We start from the raw sequence: 21,923 nt of genomic DNA on the forward strand, positions 1-21,923 counted from the left end.
TGTATTTTGTGTTTTGGTTTTGAAGATATAGCATACAGTTCCCCATTGGAAAAGGCTGTCTGACTGCAAGCTAATGCAGTGTGAATATTCGAAATACAGTGTACACTTAAACTGATATTGATTTTCTGTCAGGTGGGCCTTTCTTTAAGGTGGCTAAAATGTGTTTTTGCCGCTCCCCTTCTCCACAGCAGTACATGGCTTTGCTCCTGTACCAGTACTCTTCTCTGTTTCCTCCCCAGCTGCCTCATTCACATACATTTGTTTGGATGGGTGGCCCAAACCCACAAGATCTATTATAAAAAGAACAAAACAAGGAGGGGGCAGGATGTGTTCAAGGACAGTAATATTGGGCAATAGCAGTGGCAGAGCCTCAGGAATAAGAACAAGAACATATGGCAATAAATATATATCCAAAACACTTCTTACACAGTCAGTGTCTCGTCAAAAGTTATCTTTTTCCCCCACCCACCACTAATGAGTTAATACCGAAGTGGATCTATTTACAACAACCTCCACATGAAAGTGTGGTACCACCAAAACACTATGTCACTACGGACCGGAAAAGCTCTTCTTAAGTCTCACTTTTTGCCTCCAGCATCAAATGTCACACTGACTGACTTCACAAAAAAAAGGTGGACTTTGACATTGAGATTTTGTTCTCTACACCTGATAAGACTGTTTGACCAAATCCCCAAAACAGGGCTTGGACTGTCTAGCCAAGAATGAGTCAACTATGATAAAACCGGCTGAAAAAGGAGGAGCGGCGGTAGTAATGGATAAGGACAAATATCTTGAAAAGCCTTATGGTAATTGGATAACAATTGGATATTATCCAAAACTGTCCTCAAATCCATTAGGTATCACAAAGGAGACATTGAGAGGAATATTATCCACCGCTAAGGAGGCAGGATGGATTACCAAACGAGAGCATGATTTCCTGCGCTGTGAACATCCTAGGATACCATGTTCCTCTCAGGAATATATTATATCAGCAACAAGAATATTATATCATCTAATGCAGTGATTCTCAACTGGTGGGTCGCGGACCCGTTTTCAGTGGGTCGCGGGCCTTTGCCTGGAAAAAAAAGAAATATATATATATATATATCCTGTGCTTTTATTTTGAAAGGGATTTTTTATGCAGTGGAGTGCCGTCTATTCACACTCCTTAACATGTGTGGGACGGGGACTTACAGGAACACTTTCTCTGCACAAGAGAGCTCCCTACTACTACGACTGCAGAGGACATTTTCAGCTCAGGTTCAAAGTGCACCATCTTTTCATTAAATACATTTGAGAAGTCGCAAAAAAATCATGCGATTAATCGCGATTAAAAATTGTAATCGTTGCCCAGCACTCATTTTTATAGAAGAGACACTATTAGCATTAGCAGCAGGAAAGGTACCATGATGCTGAACAAAGTGATGAGACTAAATAGCAACTCTCAAGTCTAGTCAAACATCTTTGTACAGATGAAACAAATATGAAGTTTTAATGAATGAAGATGCTGTTTCCGATTGTGCCTGGTGGTCAGTGTTTTGTCTATTTGTGTCCCTCACCTCCTGTTTGGGGATGCTAACATAGCCCAGGTGAGGCTTGAAGGCCTTGTACGGCTGCTTGGAAAAAATCCAGTGGCTGCTGAACGTCTGCCCGAACACTGGCTGCAGGAGAAAGTAGGGCTTCTCCGAGTAGTTCACCACCACCACGAAGAGCGACACCACCACAATCAGACTGGTGGCGATCAACGACTTCCTCTGTGGAGGGAGAGAGAGAGAGAGAGAGAGAACACTTAAAACAAGTCAGAGAAATGTAGTTACCATAGAACAAAAGTGAACGTTTTCAACTTTCTTTAATGTCAGTAGTCTAAAAGCTTGAATAAAAACTAAATAAAAAAAGTCGAGGCTTCCGAGTTGCATCGTGAAACAGCCAGCAGTCACAGCTGATAAATAACAAGAAATATACTTTGAAAAGGCCAATAATTTTTATTTGCAAATATACACATAAGATATGCATATTGACAGAAAAGCAGAGTTTAAAAATGGTTGCATAGTCATCATTTCTTTCACCACTTCGGACTGAAATATCTCAACTATCAGATGGATAGTCATGAAATATTGGACCAACATGTTCTCCAGAGGATAAATCCCACTGACTCAGATGCTCCTCTGACTTTTCATCTCGTGCCACCAGCAGGTTGACGTTTGTCATTGAGTGTGAAATATCGTGGCGACTAAAGGACGGATTGCCATGAATGTTTGTCACAGATATTCAAGGTATTCAAGGTAGAAGATAAATTCAACTGACTTTGGCGATCCTCTGACCCGTCAAGGTTTTCACTTATTCAGTGAAATAACACGACATCATTTGACGGACTGGCTCAAGAATAAGGATATTCATGGTTCCCAGATGATGTATTCTTATGACTTTTGACTTTTTCTCTACCGAGAAAGCAACAGCTTCAGAACACAAAAGGATGGTCTGACCGTAAGAGGTATTATGGCCTGGCATAAAGCGCTGAGCGTGATGAATAATGGATAAGAGATGGAGGACGGGAAAGGGTCTCACGGAGGAGAAGCTATTGGCAGGGCAGAGCTGAGGAGATCAATGCACAGAAGAGAGAAGAATCAGACAGAGATGAAAAAAAATCTGCGGCGTGCTACGATATCTCAGAGCCTGAGGTGATAATAAATTTCGGCAGTCAGAGATGTGTTTTATTTATTTTTTCCCAGAAAACTTCAATAACCTGCTTCCAATCTAACAGACAACACCAGTGGGGAAACTCCAGATTTTTTAGGAAGTGGTGTTTCGCAGATTCTTTGAAGTTATCTGATGGTCAGAAGATTGGATGTGGCGTGCTGTATTGGTGAAGCCCCCACAGCCAAAGTGCCTGCACCACCACACGCTCTGATCTATAACATCAAACATCCCAAGGGAGGCGCCGGAGGCTTCGCTTTTCAGAGACGAGATCAAACATTTGAGCGAGGGGTGGGGCATGAAAAAGACATTGACCATTTGCTGCCCTGGCATTCTACCGATTGCATGTATGTTACATCACGCGATCATTTCGTGGCATTACCGCCCATCTTTGATCACAAACAGAGGGGTTTCAACTTTGATCTCGTATGAAACGGCACAAAGAGGACAAATAAGAAGTGCTCAATATACTAAAAGTGTTTTACAAAATAGATCACTTTCCTGAACGGACAGTCTGTTCTATGTCATTCCAAAAGAAGAAAATAAATGTCAGGTCGTTACTGAAAATGTGCTGTGAAAGCTAGTCATCAGGTGTCAATTATAGCGCATGAAACCAACCCCTTATAAAGCAAGAGGGTTCTTCAGGGGGGAGGGGGTGATGGTGGTGGGGTGGGAGAGGAAAAACCCTCTGCTTAGTCTGCAGCACTGCAACATCCATCTGTTCTCATGAGGACGGAACATTTCCTTGCCTCTTTCAACCTCAATCTGGCCACAAATCACAGGGGAAATGTAGTGTAGTGTCAAACTCTGGGGGGCGATTGGAAGGCTCGGCGTGGGCGTAGCGGGGTGCTAGACTTCCGCTAGCTCGAGTGCGAGACTCACGGCCGCTCTCCTGGTTCGCTCATCCATCAGGGCGATCACGAGTCGGCCTGTCGAGCCGTTTGACAGAGAAGCTGAAAGGCTCGACATTGAGGAAGGCGTACAGTAGGGGGGCTGGGGAGCGCCCGGACGAAATGGGAACCATTAACACCAGCTAGTCAGGCAGCAGAGCCACTATGAAGTTGAAGAGCTTTTGGTCAATGTTGAACCATTTTCCTTGGGGAATATGACTCCATATGCGGCTGCAATGGCCTTGTTTGCGACCACCAAATCAGACAATGATGGTCATTAACTGCAGAACCTCTTCTGGTTGCTGCCCGGGGATGTTTCATTTAACACTCCCCCACTGAAAGCTTTGAGGGAGTTATTTTTAAAGGTGCTAAAACCCACTCTGAAGAGTTATTGATCTCTGTGTCTCAGACAGACTGCGTGGGATCATTGGGACCCGGGACACGAATGAGCTATAATCTTCCACCAGTCTCTCCTGCAGTGAGCCCGTGTGACCAGGTTACATATAGGAGGGGAAAGAGCCAGAAAGTTATTGATGGCGACCTCCTGATCGAAGCATCCATTGTGCAGAAATTGCGATAGCAAGTAGTGGAATATAAATACCAGTAAGTACATTTACTCATGTACTGCACTTAAACCTAAAATAACTGATTTCAGTGACATATCATCATCTGTAAAGTTGATGTGGGGAACTTTATGGCAAAACAATTGCTTATCTACACGACAACATTAGCATTCATCAGTCCATTATTCACTTTCTTATAGCTCTGTTTTTGGTCTGCACCACCTCCTGAGAGAAGCACCTGTCTCTTTAGATGCTAGATGCTGCACTATGTTCAGCAGCTAGGCGCTAACTGTTTCTGCCTGCTGTTTGGTGCTGGGCAGGTCGTGTACGGTAGGTCCATCAGAGCTGTTTCTCTGCAAACAGCTGCGTGCTGAAAACGACGCTGTGAGAGTGAATCAAAAAAAGTAAAGCTGTGGACCGGACATGCGAGACAATGAGCTGCAACTCACTATGAAGCTCCTTTTAAAAGCAGAGGAGAGCTGCATTTTCATTTGATAATTCTTCATCAACACGAGCGACTCCTTTCACATCGTTATTATAGAAATAGACAATATAGTGGTAGTGTTTTGTTACAGCGTGGTCATTTGTATTTCAGTATCTGAATACCTCTAGCAATATCATGCTCAGTATGAGGAGGTGACTGCTCAGTGTTTGGTGTGTACAGAGGAAAATAAATATCCAAACATTAATTTGTATATAAATCACTGCAGCATTCCCGCTACTTAACATGCGCCGAATAGGCAACACATTTGAAAATAATAAATAAGAAGTGCCCCATACAATAGTGTGATGAATGAAAACTTACATATTGTGCAATCAAAATTTTCAATCAAAATTTCCCCTCCATCAGGCTCTATCTGGGCATGAAGAGAATACAATTCCGCATAAAGACTGACGCTCTAGCTCAGTAAACAACGGAACCACACCGTAGCTCAATCCAGAAAACTAATCGCAATGGGTATTGGAATAATGGGCGGCTCAACCTGAAGAAAATGGCTCATGAAAAAACATATCTGGTAGCAATTTTCGAGTGCCTCCTGGGCAATAGGGAGAGGGGGAAAAAACTGAAAATTACATTTGCAATGCAAAAACGCTACGTCCCTGGCACCTGATTCTTTTCACCACGGTCCAGTGAGCAGTTCAAATTAAATTTCAATTAATACGTTTGAGAAAATATTGACAGTCTTTCTCTCACTCTTCCTCCTCCTCCTCTCTTTTTAAAGCCTCAGTGCTGTTCTCCTGGGGAATGAGGCAGGAGCATGAACAAAGAAGCACTCTTAAGATTGAGAGCGGGGGTCCAGACACATTACTTCATTCCTGTCATATTCCCAGCAAAGGTCTCGCTTCTAAAGTCATCCAAGTACGAGATAACAAACTATTATTTTCCCGGAGGCGGAGGTCGGCGCTTTGCTGCCGGTAACACGGTCACGCACACAAGTTCCCCTCCGAATGTAACAGACCGGAGCTCTGAGTGCTGCAGGGCCTGTGCAAGAGAATTAATACAATTTGTAGATGTTATTGCATTTATATGAGGTTTATGACTGTAAGAGTAATTGAATTCATGAACTATTTACACAAGTCTTTTGGGTCTTTACTCATCATGGGGGCGCATTTTTATTTCCTTTCTATTTCAGTTACAAGTAAAGTCCTGCATTCAAAATGAATTGAATGAACAGAGTTAGTAAAATGTACTGTAATAAAAGTCAGAGTACTCGTTATGCCAAATGGGCCCATTCATATAGTTATTTACTGCATAATGTAGGATTACTATCGTGTGGTTGGTCGAGATGAAGCTGGTTTTATTGGGCTGTTTAATCTGTATGTCAGTCAATTATTGTGCTAAAGTTAAAAAAAAAGCCATATTTAAAGCAATATTTCCCTCTGAAATTCCCTCAGAGTATAAGAACCATAAAATGGAAATACATCAAAATCAAAACTACACTATACAAGTACTTAATGGTAATACATGTTGCATTCCACCACTCTGTTTCTCATTTCTCTGCATTAATGAACTGAAGTAGAGGTGAACTAATGCAAAGAAAAAGGAGTAATGGTGTCTCTACACACGCTGCATCCATTCAGAGACACGGACAGTCGTATGAATGAACGAGCTGCAGCAGAGTCCATCGCTCATCTGGGGAGGTTTGCAGCCTGCTGGTCCCTGCAGAGCCCAGCAGAGGGTGCAGTCACCTCACACAGCTCTCATGTGGCATCCAGATGGGACCAGAGGAGGACATGTCACTCTGGAGCCTCTCCGGTCTATTGCTCTGCACTTGAGAAACATTCTCTTCCCTTTATTTGGTTACAGCGTGTTCATTTACACATCACATTCCAGCAGGAAGAATATTCATGTGTTCATCAATACCAGAAGTTCGTGTAGGCAGACAGTCTACTAGATCACAATATATATCGATGTTGAAGTATTTTAAATGAATTATACCGTGGTAGATGATTTACCAGCCAACCTGATTTGTCTGTGATGCTTTATACCGATTGATGGCCGAGACCTAATATTCAAAGTCCTGCTGTTTTGTTTTTTTGCAGGGAAAATTTTAGGGATCGATTTGTAGGAAATTAAAGGTTCAAACTAACCAGAATTTACGCGAGGTAAACAAATATCGAAAGTAAAAATACTGGTTCTTTGTTACACTTTGAGCAAACCTGAACAATTATCGGAGAAGTTTAGAGAGGAAATACATCTTAAGTGGAAACGCTAACTAAACACCTTTTTTGTAAGAGGTCACAAACCGATATGGTTGCAGACCACCGGTTTAATCTCTAACCACGTGATCAATTTCATACGATTTTCAAATGTTTTGTAATGTAAAAGTAACAGGTAACTCCAGCTGTCAAACAGTAGTGCAGTAAAAAGTACTATGTTCCCCTGCCAGAGTAAAGTATAGAGTAGCAGAAAACGAAAAGTACAAGTACCTCAAAAATGTACCCATACGTACAGTATTGTTTCCTTCTTCCAGTACAATTATAAAACATCCTGATGCTGCTGCCCTTGGTGTGTGCTACTTCCGTTCAATATCACCCTTATCAGCGGTGACATATGAAAAGAAAATCCTTCAATCCAGGTCAAATGAACACTAATCTGCTCTGTTGGCATGATGCTGCTTCATTATAGTACAGGACATCACAGAGAATCTTAATCTGCCCCCAAAAAAGGATCCGTTTGCTTTTATGTGGCTGAGACTCTGCGGGGGGGCGACAATAAGGAGGAAGCATCCAAACATCAATACTGCAAAATCCTTTTTTAATCAGTAGATATGGATATAAAAGTGTGTGTGTGTGTGTGTGTGTGTGTGTGTGTGTGTGTGTGTGTGTGTGTATCTGCACAAGAGTACTTGTATGCGTGACTGGAAAGCAGTCAAAACCCATTTGACTAATGCATATCTGATATCAAATGGAACATAATCCCCACAAGTATAAAGGATTAAACACTCTACAATATTCATTTCCCGTTCTGGATCCAGAGAACTTTTGGGACGAGGGGGAAAAAAATGAAATAAAAAAAACACAGCACCATATGTTCACAGGAAGAGTTTGGTGAAGCTCTATGCTCCACTGCTGAGGCTGCTGCTCGCTCACTTGATGAAGAGAAGCGTTTGTCAAAGTGAAAAAGAAAAATCTGCTCTTTGAGAAGCTGCATATACCTCTGTGAGCAGAACGAGTCTCCCTGCCAGAAACAAAGCATAATGAGATTTAATGTTCGACTGCGACATGAAGACGTTCTGCTGTGTGGAGAGATCGACATCACCGTCCACTTCTTCTGTACAACCCTTACAACTACCGTTTCTCCCTGGATATGGATCTTTGTTGCATTTGTTTAAACAGCGCAGTCATCAATGTAAATCAATGTGCCGATTTGCAGCTTTATATCATTAATCATCATCAATAGTAAACTAAATGTTTAGGTTTTGAAGGCGTCACGTACTGGAAAAGTACAACAATCATTTGTCTTAAACTTTATACGCTTTATAGAGAAAACGACTGTACAAAGTCAACAGGTCTAATCTAAGAGATTGTAAAACTATAGACACACCGTTGGTTTGTGACAATGTAAAAGATTATTTACACTTTGATTAGTTTGACTTTCTACATACAGTCAGTTTTTTTTCTCCATTATTAATGTTGACTTACTTTATGTGTTGTTTGAGCTCAGTAAAAAGTAATAAACTGTCTCAGAACTGCATCAAATAGTAAAAAATCATAATAAACAGAGTGAAAACAGGGACAGCCATATCTCTATTAAACGCATCTGCAGTCATGCGCAGAGTCTGAAGGCAACGGGACACGATTTTGGTATCGGAAGCGTTCTGGTTTATAGTCCGAGGAGCATTGACCGGTCCCGGCAGAGCAGGCTTTGGTTGAATGCAGGTTAACAGTTTTGTGTGGAGAGCAAAAGAGGTGGAAACGCATTGGCCATATTGCAAACCTTTAAAATTAGCTGGTAAACTGATTACTTGTGAAACAATCCGGTTGTACAGGTTCGTCAAGTTGCTGATCGGACTGTAAACAATGAGCAGAGCACGGAAAAGAAAGTCTTGACCTGGATATCTGCTGGCTACACCGGAACCCAAGACATAAAGCCCGGTGCCCTCAGAGGCGTATCCGGCGTCAGACCGACAGCTGATGTGTTCCACAGTTGGGGACAGCCTGACTATAAAGACACAGTAGCTCCATGTATCAGACCACCTGCTTCACTCACTTCTTTTATGGGCAAATTGAGACTTAATGTGGAACAAAAAAAAATCATGTTCCCTCTTCTACAGTATCTATAACTTCTATTGTCGGGGGTTATATTTAGAGGGAATTTCGAGCCAGACTGTCTAGCGGCATTCAGCCAACAACAGAAAATGACTTCTTCTGCCCACTCATGGCGAGAGCCATTTCAGCTTCATCCTGCTGTAATATCGGAGCTTTTAAGTAGCCGGCTCTTAAAGTCACAGATAGCCGACGGGCAAAGGAGACCGCCATGCCGGGCCAAGGACGAAGCTACTATACATTAATGAAACCGCCGCTCGGCAATCCACCACAACCTGACTGCAGACACTTCGGTTTGCAATAGAGAGAAGATGCCACATCCATGCCACTTTAGAGCGGAATAGCAATTATTTTCCCAATCTCTTTGTGTTTGAAGGGCGAAGGCAGGGGGAGGAGATGTGGCCGTTGAGAAAAACATAGACGAGAGAAAATCCATTTCAATTTGCCAAATGCCAGCGCAGGATTACTGACATTTAGCAACTGATATTTCCCCTGAAACTCAATGGTATCCCTCCATAACTCCATAATAGAGCCCCGTCTCATTTGTAGGGATTGTACACAGCATGACTGCTCACACAGAGAATTTGAGGACATAAATCACCAGCGCAAACTACGCCAACATTGGAGAATCTGAAAGGAATCGACAGACAGACAGATGCAGTACATCATCTGGAGGACGAGGGGAACAAACAGCGTCGCCAATTTTCTTCTCCGCTTGAGTGAACAGACATGCGGACTCTGCAGAGATTTTCCTAAAGGTGTCATTTGTTAAAGAAATGTGTCTGACAAGGAACCGTCTCCTGGGATGCTGTAGACAGAAAGCAGCAATCACTGAATTTTTCAGGTGGTTCAGTAATAAAAAAAATAATTTGTCCTGTTTGGTGCTCAGCCCAGATGACTGAGATTGGTATTCCTACTATTTTATGACATTTCATAGGTAAAGTCATTATCCACACATTGTTTGATAGTACCATACTGATAACAATGGGATGTTTTATAGTGTACAAATCAACTGGTCAGTGATCTCTGGTGAGCAAACTATGTAACGAAGACATTGCTTGTAAATGACCGCAACCTAGTTTGCCATTTCTGTACTACAACTATTACTTTTATTACTTATCAGCTGATATATACACCCATACCAATATATCTGCAGCAACCAAGTATCTGTCGATATACCGGCACACATAACTCAGGCTCATGCAGGCTTTCTGTTAAAAAAAATGTCGAGTCTCAAAAGCAGAGATAACCCTGATGAAATCACCATTCATTCAAGGATAAATGCCAAAAATGTTCTGGTTCCAGCTATTCCAATGTGAGCATTCTCAGGTATGATGATGGCATATTTAATATCTTTGGGGTTCAGACTGTTCAGACAGATTTCTTTAACCCTTTTTCAATGTTTAATAGAGACAATAAATGGGCTACTTAAGAAAATGATAAGCAAACTAACTGGTAATGAACTACACTCTGCACTGAACTAATGATTCATGGTGATTCCCAGTACATCAGCTTTTTCTAAATGTCTGTCATGACATGGTGACATGTCGGTGGCAATATGAGAAAAGACAGACGGGGAGGAATTTAATCTTACCTTCCTGAGCCGCTGAGCGAATAGAATATGTAGGATTTGATAGAGAGCGTGTTGTTTTTTAAGATGTATTAAGTCTAACTCTGAAATTCAGTTTTTATTGCGGGATTAAAATCTCAACTGAATCCTCTTTGTTCAAAGCAGCAGAGATTTCTCAACACGAAAACATTGAAAGGATTTTGCCAGTGCAGCTTTTTGTTTTCCATTAATCCTCTTTAGGTTGTGAAGGTTCTCTGAGAGCTTAAACAACAGCATTGTGAAATTTAAGTGGAGCAGCTGTTGCACACAATAAACCAACCAACCAGGTGAATCGAAGGCCACCAGACAGCTCCGCTATGTGGCACACGCGGGAACTCGCTCTGGAAAACAACAATAAAGTTTGCAGAGTCTATTCTGTCAGAGGCTCCGTGGTGCTGCTGCACTGTGAAGGCAATGGGTTTGTTTTTGTTCCTTTAATGGAAATAAGGTGCCAGAGCGCCTTAAAAAAGCATCAAAATAGACGAACAAAGAGCCAGGAGAGGATCCCTCCGCCCCCGCTGAACAGACGATCGGGCTAAGCCCCGAATTTCAAACAAAGATGAGCTAATGTCTTTTTAATTCTTATTCATTTTGTCTGATAAATATTACAAATGTTGGATTATTAACTGGCTCCTGGCTTCTTTTTTTCGAACGTGGCCGCCGGGCAAAGCTAGTTAACTATCCTGGGTCTACGACAGAAACTAAACCAGCAGCAGAAACCTGTAGACGTCATAGAGATCAACAAGTGAAAACCACCCGTGAAACTTTAAACACAACAAACCTGACCCACGGAAGTGCAGGTTCCACAAAAACAACAGCCCAGTGAGCAGAAGCAACATTACCCCAAAGTACACTTTGAAATTTTGAACCGCCCATTTCCTTTTCTCACAACAGCCACCACAACAGAAAGTTACAGGACACAGGGGAGCATAAACGCAGACGGGGGATTATATTTCATGAAAAGAATTGACTTGCACTTTATTTAATGCCCACACTTAACTGCCAGGCTCTATTTGTGTCCGTCAACCTCTTCAGTTCACGGAGGCAATCAGCCTCCCGGTGCTGGCGCCCAGAGCACCGCCGGGCTCCCGCTGGGGATAATAACAGTGGCACTTTTATTAGCTGGTTTGGTCGAGAGCCCTCAGGAAGGAGCCTATACTATGACCAGACCTGGCTCCCATTGAGCACAACACTGACACCTCTATAAGAGAGATAGACAGAGAATAGGGAATCACAGCCATGATATTCGTCAGGGACATGTGATGGCTGCAAATTCAGCAAGAGGATGAATATAAATCCGAACATGTCAAAGCAATAAATCAAGCTAAAAAAGCTGGAGGGAGCGGGCGTGGTACACTTGGACAACACTAATGCAATTACCGGAAATTTTCTGCTTGCTCAGAGGCTCGGTTCAAGGGCGGAGCGCAGAAAGCTCAAGGCGAGCTGCACAAATTCAGCCGTCACTCAGAGTAACAGCCAGGCCTGATCTTGTCACCTCGCCGTCTGGGGGGGGGAAGCTGTTGAGAAGATACACACGGGATTACAGCGGCGTGGCTCTGAGGTCAAGGGTGCTCTGCACTTCTGATGAGGTCCCGCATGGATCAAACTGAGCTGGACTGGTTTGGATTCCTGAATCTTCTGGGGCACAAATTCATTTATGAGGATTTCATAGAACTAGGACACTATATTAATACCCAAAAGAAGAATTTTACTTGGCCTCTTACCAGGTCATGGGAACGTAAATAACAAGCACCACTGGACAATGAATAGGGCTCTTTGTTTTGCTTATGGACACTTCAGCAAGGCAAATACTTAAACCACAATCCTCCCACTGAGTCGGGCATCTGCTGCCCCTTTTCATTCAGTAGGACTTCTTTGGACATTTGGACGGCACTTCTAAGCCACATCCAAGTCTATCGAGAGCATTACTCCTTATCAAACACGGCCTCTGCTGATCGCTCTCCTCTGGGGCTTCGGCTCGACCCGGTGCCAATAGGCAGTCAGGCCTTGCCAGCAGCACAATGTGCAGCGAGGGGACTTGCCAAATGTAATTCAGCAATGGTGCTACACGCTCAAATGAGTCCAACTGGCTGGGACTGACTCTGTAACTACATGTTCGGAAATGAACACAAATTGGAGGACATTAATGCTCCTAGAAAGTTGATAAAATTGCCCAGAAGTGTGTGAGCAACTGCACTGAAAGTACACCAAACAAGTAGAGGAAACTGTGTACCAGCAAAGTGGAATTTGACTCAAATATGGCAGTTTGTCATGTTTTAACAACTTTGACACAAACAGGACTACTGCTAATTAAGTTGATTAACTGGTAAGTAAATCAACAGAAAATGATTCGACAGTGCAACTAAAGATTATTTTCATTATGATTTTCTCGATTAATCCTTTGGTCTATAATAGAAAGCAGTGAAAAAAATATTCATTACAATTCACTATAGACAAAGATGATATGTAGTCTATTTTGCTGTTTTTGTCCAATCAATAGTTCAAAAGCCAAAACATTCAGTATATTATGAAGTAAGACTAGTCACCTTTGTTTGAAAACATACTTAAACAATTAATTGATTATCCACCGCCCGCTGGAGCTCAGACTGTAGGTCAAAGGCTGCAGCAAAGCCGGCTCTGGGTCTGTCTGCGGCAGGTTGATTGCTGGCAGAGGCCCCCGCTGGAGTCTGACCTGGAGGAGTTTCTGGTGAACCTGCATGATTTCATCTTATTTCGGGTGGAATCTGAACCTGTGGCATGAATTACAAGCATTTGGAATTACTTCATAGAAATAGCCAATCTTCTCGCTGACGGTCTCGTGTACTTATGTAGGTCATATAGAGGCATCAGTATAAATTGAGACTGTTTCATAACCAGTTTAAAGTTTCTCACAGTAACTTTAAGCAATTGCTGGTTCCAGATACTGAACGTTTCCATCTTATTGTTGCTATTTATTTGGGTTTTGGGCTCTGGGACCTTTTCTTTTTGACATTTTTATGGCAAGTGCCATCATCATTTCAAGTGTTGATTGTAAAAAGAAATGTTAATTTGACAATGATTTGTCAATTAATAATGGAAATAATAAACAGATTAATTAGTGGTGAAAATCATTTAAAAGTTCTGACTTTTAGATTGCTTTGTCAAATTGGTTATTTCTTCGTCATTGTTCACAAACAATGGCTTATTCCAAGTTGTCCCAGTAAATATGGGTTTTGGACACATGACATTTGAAGACATCACTTTGGGCTGAGTAAGAATAAAACTGTTGGATTATTTAGGAATGAAAATTAATGTTAGTTGCAGCTCTAACAGGTTTTATATTGTACCAATAAGAGTTTTCTTTTCTCTTGCCACCTTTTGAATATTTTAATTCCCTATCCTGCCATATGGCAAACAAGACATGCATATCTTAGTAGGAACAGCTTGTTCACACCATGTCACATCTCACCCAGACCAAGCAACCACCGCTCATTCCTTCATACATACACAATGTGAAGCCCATCCGGTATTTGTCATTTCCACGCAGCAGTAAATTGGCAAATCCCCTCCTGGATCAAGTTCAAACCCAAAACTCCACAGCTCTTTCAGGGACCCATCGGGGCCAGATGGCGCCATCTGACCTCCAACGACCTGCCGCCTTGGCAGCTCTCTCTCTCCGACTCACAGACTGTACGGATGGCACTTATACTCGTCTTTAACTATGAGGGAGTTTGCAGCTGACTGAAGAGCGAAGTGTTAAAGTCTTAATCCTAAAATGGTGTGTGTGTGTGTGACCCTTTAATCCCCGACGGACTTGCTGTCTGCGTGAACGTGTGTGTTTGTTTGTGCCATGCTGACGGATCAGACAGGTGTGGTTAAAAACAAACACTGTGGTCAGCTGATTATCCTTCGTAAGACCACCAACTGAAGTTACGCAGAAGAAGATTAAAGAGCATCTCAAGTTTGGGACCCCCGAGAGAATCAATAGATAATGTATGAGCTTGAGATGATTTTTGAAATCGGAACAAATGCACTGCTGATATGAAAAATACAATTATTTTCTGAGCTATGGGGATTCAAATATGGGGGGGGGGGGGACTTCCCACGAAGGGATCCTCCCATACTGAGCGTCTGTCCCCAACCCGCCGAGTGGGACGGAACGCATCACGTTAAAAGGATTTAAAACACAAGACAAAATGAGAGAGTCGTTGCGAAACGGAATACAGCACAATAACCGTTTCATGACGATAATCTTCTTCTCATAATCTTTGTAAGCCAAAATCATAATTGAAATTCCATTGACAAAGCCAAATCTGTAAGAATAAGTAAGTTAAGGCTGGAACTGCGCTCTAGTAAATGAGGGGCCAAGCAATCTTTTTACATGAAAACGCAACATGTTCTACTGTATTGATTACAATGTGTTTGCACTTTCTCCTGATGCCTCGGAGAACAATGGCAGATTAATAACTTCACTTAATTCTTCTCTTCTTCTCGTCCTCTTATTTGAGGATAATTAGAATCAAACCTAAACCTTGACATTACAGCTTTAGAGAGCACATTTGTGAATGCATGTGGAGTAATAATAGAGGTTTCAGCCTAGAGGTTCTTTGTGAGTGACATGTAATTTTATGCTGCTGACCGGGACTGCCATTACAGAGTGGAACTTAATTAGTACGCTGCCTTATCACCTCTTTCATTAAACTCTTGCCGTCTTTTTCTTTGTATTTTGGGAACAGAAAGAAAATGACCAGCGCTGGCACTCAAACTGGCAGAGTGACCCATGATTAAAGCACCCAGGATTACAGACTACCTGACCAACATGACCAACGACACAGAGGGAGATCAAGTAAAGCCTTAAGTCTTCCCAGATGTTGGTAAGACTTCTGGTATGAGCGATGGATCTGCTGGCCCACTTCCTGCGACCACGGTCGCTGGATTAACTCCATATCTGGAGCGAGGTTATCACCCTTGGTTTCCACTCTGAATGAGCTAAACCTTGCTAGCTTCTAGCTTCTGTTTGCACAACGGATGTAGGTCACATTACCATGATAAAGAAGCCACACGGTTAAATGGTACCCTGTCGGCTCAAAAAGGGGTTTTACAGAATGAACGACAACAGCGAAGACAAAGACTTTCTTTTAGGTCATTCAGGCTACATCCATCGTTTAAAACTGGGGTTTTAATACAAAACAATCTCTGTCCACACTGGTGTTTCAGCATCGTTTGCAAAATGATTTCCGTCCATACTAGTAAGCCTGAAAATGAATATCACATGACTATTCACACACACTGGGCATGCGGTGTCGGTGTAAACAGGAAGTAGATTGGTTTCTTAGCTCAAACAGACAAATTTCGTGGAAACTTTTAGAAGTTTTATTTTTCAGACTCAGTTACAAGACTGCAGGTCTTGCTCTATCTCTCTCTTCCACAAACATCCAATTTACTTCAAAATGAACACTTACAAATCAAAGTTTACTAGACTATGGGTCAATAAATTTGGTCAACACAAGTCTCTGTTGTCTATTCTCACACTCGTAGCTCTGCTGGGTGGATGGAGTCCATGTCGTACTGGAGAGCAATTATGCTTTTGTTCCTTTACAGTTTCTGTGTGGACTTACAATAGTTGTGCAGAACGAAATAAACATTAATAAGAAATCGAAAGTTTTGTGTCAGTCTTCCTCCTGAAAGCTGCAAACCGTGACTTCAGACGTCCGCTCTCTAGGGCTGATAACGCCGCTGGACACGCTGCTCGCTAATCACTCCAATAACAGCTTGCTTTCTCCACATGTCGGCAGTAGTAGAATTATAAAATGCTGAATTTAACTGCACAACAGCTGCTAGTAAAAGCAAGGTCAGCAACGCCTGTAATCAGTTATCCATGTTGAATTAACCACTGGTAGTCGATCGATAATCAACGCTGTTGCTGCTTGTTTTCTTCCGGAAAAGGCACACGTGATAGGGGCGTGATGAACCAGGGAAAGATACGTCGCGACTGTGAAGACCCAATCAAGTAGCGAACGCGGGTGTCTACGTCATCGTTTCAAATCTTATGCGCTTACGCCCACCGACACTAGGAGGCAACTCTGGCGTAGTGGGGACGCTCTGTGTAAACGTAGCTAAATAAATGCGTGTGGACATGGCCTCAGTCAGAAGTTCCATTAAAGTCAAATATATATTAAAATATAAATTTGTCTACAGCTATTGGACATATTTTTTCCATTTTTTAAAAACAGTATAAAAACGTTTTTCCGACCTATTAGTGAAAAATGTTTCTAACTGTGTTCTAAATGTGAAGAACAGCAAAGCCTCCCGTTAAAACGTGGAGGTGTTCATGTTAATCCCACTGCTAACATTATCATCCTATATCTTAACCTAGCTTGCTAATGTTAGCACTGCTTCCCATTAAAAGGTACTTTTCGTTGATGTTTTTTCGAAAGCAGCTCTCACACACTCCGTGTACGTACTGCATTATATAAAGGAGAGGGTCTAGCCAGCATTAGCTGTCTTGCAAGTCAAGTCAAACCAATTTAATTTAATTTATACAGCTCAATATCACAAATCACAAATGTGCCCTTAAGGGGCTTTACAATCTGTACAGCAGACGACCCCCTCTATCCTTACAGAGTCGATTCAGGTAAGGGGGAGGGATCCCTTTCATTCATGTTTGCTCAGTGGTGGTGACGGCAAATAATCAGACTGTCAAAACTCGCAAAACCGCAGGAGCCAATCAAATCACAAGCTCGAATCACAAACAATAACCCAACTGATACTGCATATACTGATATTAGATTTTGTTGGGTTTTTAAAAAATGTCAAGATACAAACTGAGCATTTGAGCAAAAATAAAATCTTCAACGCTCTCTGGTGGACAAACTACGTAATGGAGACACTGAAACATTCTTTACTCTTTCTTGCAACTTATCGAACACAAAATACACACCCATACAATGTTTGTGCAATAAGCTAATACCAGGTTTTTGGAGACCATCTTCACTTCAAATGTTGAGGGCTAGAATTTAAGTGTTATTATGAACCATTTGTGTCCACACAGATGTGACATATTACCAATTACTTTCATCAGTCAGAACCAAAATCCACGATACCTGGAGACGTTTAATGTAGGGAGCGCTACACAACAGAAAAATAAATTAAACTTCAATTTCTTATTTTCAGTCATGCAATTTTGACCAATTATCCAGCAGATATTAGTCGTAGAGTGCAGTGGTTAAATGTACACGTAACACTTGCAATGATAGTTCCTGTTGGAGGGATTTTCACTCTTTATTGATTCTCATCTCACATATTTATGAGTAAAACTAAACTTTAAAAAGTTAGTTGTATTATTATTGTATTAAGTAATCTATGAAACTATTAGTAATTGATCTGTATAAACTGTAGGAATACAAATGAATCAGGTTTTCCTTTAGGACCCAGTGAAGCCAGAACTTCTCATGTAAACTTCCCATTCAAGAAGAAAAACAGATAAAGGGAGAGAACGGCACAAATGGAAATCTGAGCATGGATTTGATAACCGGAGCCTCATTCAACATCCTGCCCGTGTCTTGCGCTTTCTCTAAAACTGTGGCGGGCACAAAACTGTTGTAACACAATCACATGGGACAAGGGGGACTCAGAGAATTGCCATTCATCCCTGAAACTCTTAAGAACTGGGACGCTCACTGCATTCCCCGTAGCTGTTACGACACCTCTCAACACACACACACACACACACAAACAACCGTGTGTTTGTGTGTGCGTGCATTCATTAATTTGTCTCCTTTTGTGTTCTTTCTACTTGCGTGTACCCGCATGAACCCGTCACAAAGACTTGCTTTGCTGGCCTTGTTCTGCCACATGTCGTTAGGAGTACCGGCAGAATCACCATCTTTCCATGAAACGTGATGGAGAGCTCACCCTCAACTGTTATGATGGAGGACAACAGCCACCGCCTTTTCCCAGCTCGAGCACAGCTCGTCACGGATGAACTCACTCCAATTAAAACGCACGCTAACAAAGAGGGAACCCTGATGGCAGAGCACTCTGTGCAGGCCTCGCTCACTGACAGTACACATGAATAAAGTAGCAAACTGCGAGTCAAACTGCTTTGTGTCATCAACAACTCGGGGACAAGTTGGTGGCTGAGGAAATGCATCCTCTCATGCACCTGAACACAGTGGTGAAAAGTAACTAAGTACTTTTACTCAAGTAAAATGTGTACTTTACTTGAGTGTTTTTATTACTACTATAGTCCAGAAGGAACTAGTCCACTACATTCATCTGACAGATAGTTACTAGCAAAAAAACAAACAAACATATGATCAGTATATAAAACACAATTTGTTAAAGATTAAACCAGTGGCTGGTCTAGTTTGACTGCACAAAATGTGTCAGATTTACAAGATACAGACTCATTCACGTACCAATAGACGATGACAGGTTATCTGTAGTTTGTCAGCAGCACTTTCGGCCAGTAGACTAATGGGCATTTGTCTTTGGGGTATTTCAGTCTGACTATGTGTTGTACAGGATTCATTTAAGTATCCAATAACCAGCAGCCCCATCTGACTGATGTAACAAGAAACAAGGAAACTGGTGTCATTTAATTAAAAGTTACAGCTCATTTACTTCTGTCCACTTTTCCTTCAATCACTCTGCAATTTGTACCCTGTAATTACATGTTCCATTTTCTTGTAACGTTTTTGCGATTTAATATAATATAACATTACAGTGTCAAATCTAGTGTGAAATGATCTCCCGTCTTAGATAACAAAAACGTTTGTGAAGTGACAAGATGCTGACAGACTCAGTTCTTCCTGTGGGCGTTGGAGGATTGACAGAAAAAAAAAAAGAAGTGAATTCATCTTATATTAAAACCGTAATAACCTCACCAGCACACTGAGAACTAAGGAAAAATATAAAATATTCCCCGGTTCCAGCTTCTCATTTGTGGTTTTGCTATTTTTCTTTGTCTTAAGAGAAAGTAACTGGAATATCTCTGGGTTTTAGACTGTTGGTCGGGCATCAAATGACGTCGACTTTAACCTGTGGTGGCCATTTTTCACTATTTATTTGACATTTCACAGACTAAAAAACTGACCACCATCATCAGATAAATCAATGATGAAAATAATTAGTTGCAGCCGCTGTACCAATTCAATGCCTCATATTAAAGAACATGAAACAGCTTTTCTTACAAAAAACCTTTTTACAAAAATAATAATCAAAATAATACTTTATCAATTAGACCTTTTCATTGTCGTTCGGCTTTGGTCCAAGTTTACTTCCTGTCAGCTACTCCATTAACAAAGGATGTGAACGAAGGATCATCACGTCATCATGACAGCATTCCAATTTTGCATCTATTTACATATAACCAAATGACATGGAAAGCTAAATGTGCTATCCAAACTGTAGAAGTTGTGTTAACAATGTGTGCGTGAGCAAGTACTGTATGTCCTCGTGAAAGACCGACACACACACTTACACAGACATCCGCTAGAGCTGAAATCATTGAGCAAAAAACTCAAGAAATTCTCTGGTTCCAGAAACCCCAATATTAAGATTTGCTGAAAATGGAATATCTTTCGGACAAAACAAGTTGTGCAAGTCAATCGACAGCAACAATTTTTATAATTAATTAGTTATTTAAGTCACTTTTTAAGCAAAAAAGTCAAATATAGTTGGTTCCAGCTTCTCAAATGTAGGGATTTGCTGTTATCTATTATTGTAAAACTGAATATCTTTGTGTTTTGCACTGTTGATCGGCCTCAAAAACCAATTTGTCACCTTGGACTCTGGAAAACTGTCTTCCACTCTTTTTTGACATTTTAGAGACAAAATGCTCTCTGTAAACAGGATATTTGGTGATTTTGGACAGTTTGTTCGATAAAACTAGCTATTCTAAAACGTCATCTTGAACTCTGGGAAACTGTAATAGACATATTTCACGGTTATCTGACATTTTATAGAGAAATCAGCAGATTAATCGATAATGACAATTACTGCAGCCCTGTGTGTTGTGTGTCATATAACTACACCATAAACTCTATACAGTGTTGTTAATGTCAACATCTGTAAAGTATTGCTATTAACTAAACTACACTAAAAATGAAAAGGATGAAACAAAGAGGACAGTGAGAGGAACTTTTGTAAACTTTATCCTCATCTGTTAAGGCAGCTGTGGCTGATGTTTAAACTCCTCACATAATGTGAACACCTGAACGTGTCATGAGGCATGTTGTGAACACAAGCATGGCTGCATGGCCTGCTGTTCTTTTAAGAGCAATGACACTCAAACATGAACCAAAAGCAAAAAAATAAATAAAAACACGAGGGCCTGGCTTTCCTTCATGTGCACGGGCTTAAATCCCAAATTCAGAGTACCCCAAAAGGCGACCAGACAGAGAGCAGAGGAGGGTTCATTGCCTCCACGGAGCATCACCACAACCAGCTCACATTTCACATCTGCTGAAACGCACGCTAAAGCCAACCACGCCAGGAGATTCTTGTGCGATTTTTCCACCCTTTTCCCCTTTTCTGGTTGCAATGTATATGAGAGAGAAACCCCCTCTTACCTTGCACATCCAGGCCATTCTTATTTCTACGCAGACAATGGTGGCCCGCTTGTTTTCGTCAGCCCCAAAATGCCGTCCACCGCATCCGTTTCCGAACACATCTATTCACGTACAAGAGAGATGCACGGGTTGCACGCGGGGATCGGCTCCATAAATATTGGAGTGTACCGTTATTCGTCTCCTCCGTCGGTTTTTTTTTTCACCCATGGAGCTGGCTGGGACCTGGACCGACGCTGCGCTGCTACTGGCCGGCACAGACGCAGAGCCCCGCCCCCTCCGGCGTCACGTGACCGCCGCTGATTTCCTGACTTCTGCTTCTACAACATGCCAGTTGTGAAGACAAGCGGCAGGTTTCAACGCGAGATCTTTCTAAAATAATTCTAAAATTAGTTTTTCATTGTGTTGAATAAACAACAGATAATATTGTTTGGAAAAAAAAAGTATCCAAACATGTTTCATTTTGTTGTAACTAAAGATTTATATAATAATAATAATACAATAATAATGATCTGTATTTGTATAGCACATTCCATACAGGAAATGCCAAAATGTCAATCAAATTAAAATGAGATAAAACTAAGATGAAAATAGAATACATATAATGCATAAGGGGGGGAATAATAATAACATCGGTACTTATATTTGCAGGATTCACATATACACCATATATGTAACAGTATCAAATGAAATGGTCTTCATTCTCTTCAACTCTGTTCTTTACTTTTCTATATCAGTGGTGGAGATTTTAATCTTTTAAACAAAACCTCAGTGCTTTAACTTGAGTGCACTCTCTACCACCTTTTATCTAGTTTTCCAATAGATAAACAACATAATGCAAGACAAC

General features: G+C 41.5%; 1 protein-coding gene across 1 annotated transcript in view; it reads right to left on the reverse strand.

The window, feature by feature from the left end:
- st6galnac3 (ST6 (alpha-N-acetyl-neuraminyl-2,3-beta-galactosyl-1,3)-N-acetylgalactosaminide alpha-2,6-sialyltransferase 3) overlaps positions 1–21,180 on the reverse strand; it is a 60,897-nt gene extending 39,717 nt beyond the window's left edge. Inside the window, 3 exon segments of the mRNA XM_076098447.1 lie at positions 1,560–1,754; positions 21,080–21,135; positions 21,138–21,180. Coding sequence (XP_075954562.1) covers positions 1,560–1,754; positions 21,080–21,135; positions 21,138–21,180 — 294 coding nt within the window.
- Between the last annotated feature and the right edge of the window lie 743 nt (positions 21,181–21,923).

This window comes from Anarhichas minor, unplaced genomic scaffold (assembly GCF_050575085.1).
Source record: "Anarhichas minor isolate MPS153535 unplaced genomic scaffold, ASM5057508v1 ptg000024l, whole genome shotgun sequence".
In the NCBI taxonomy this organism is placed as follows: domain Eukaryota; kingdom Metazoa; phylum Chordata; class Actinopteri; order Perciformes; family Anarhichadidae; genus Anarhichas; species Anarhichas minor.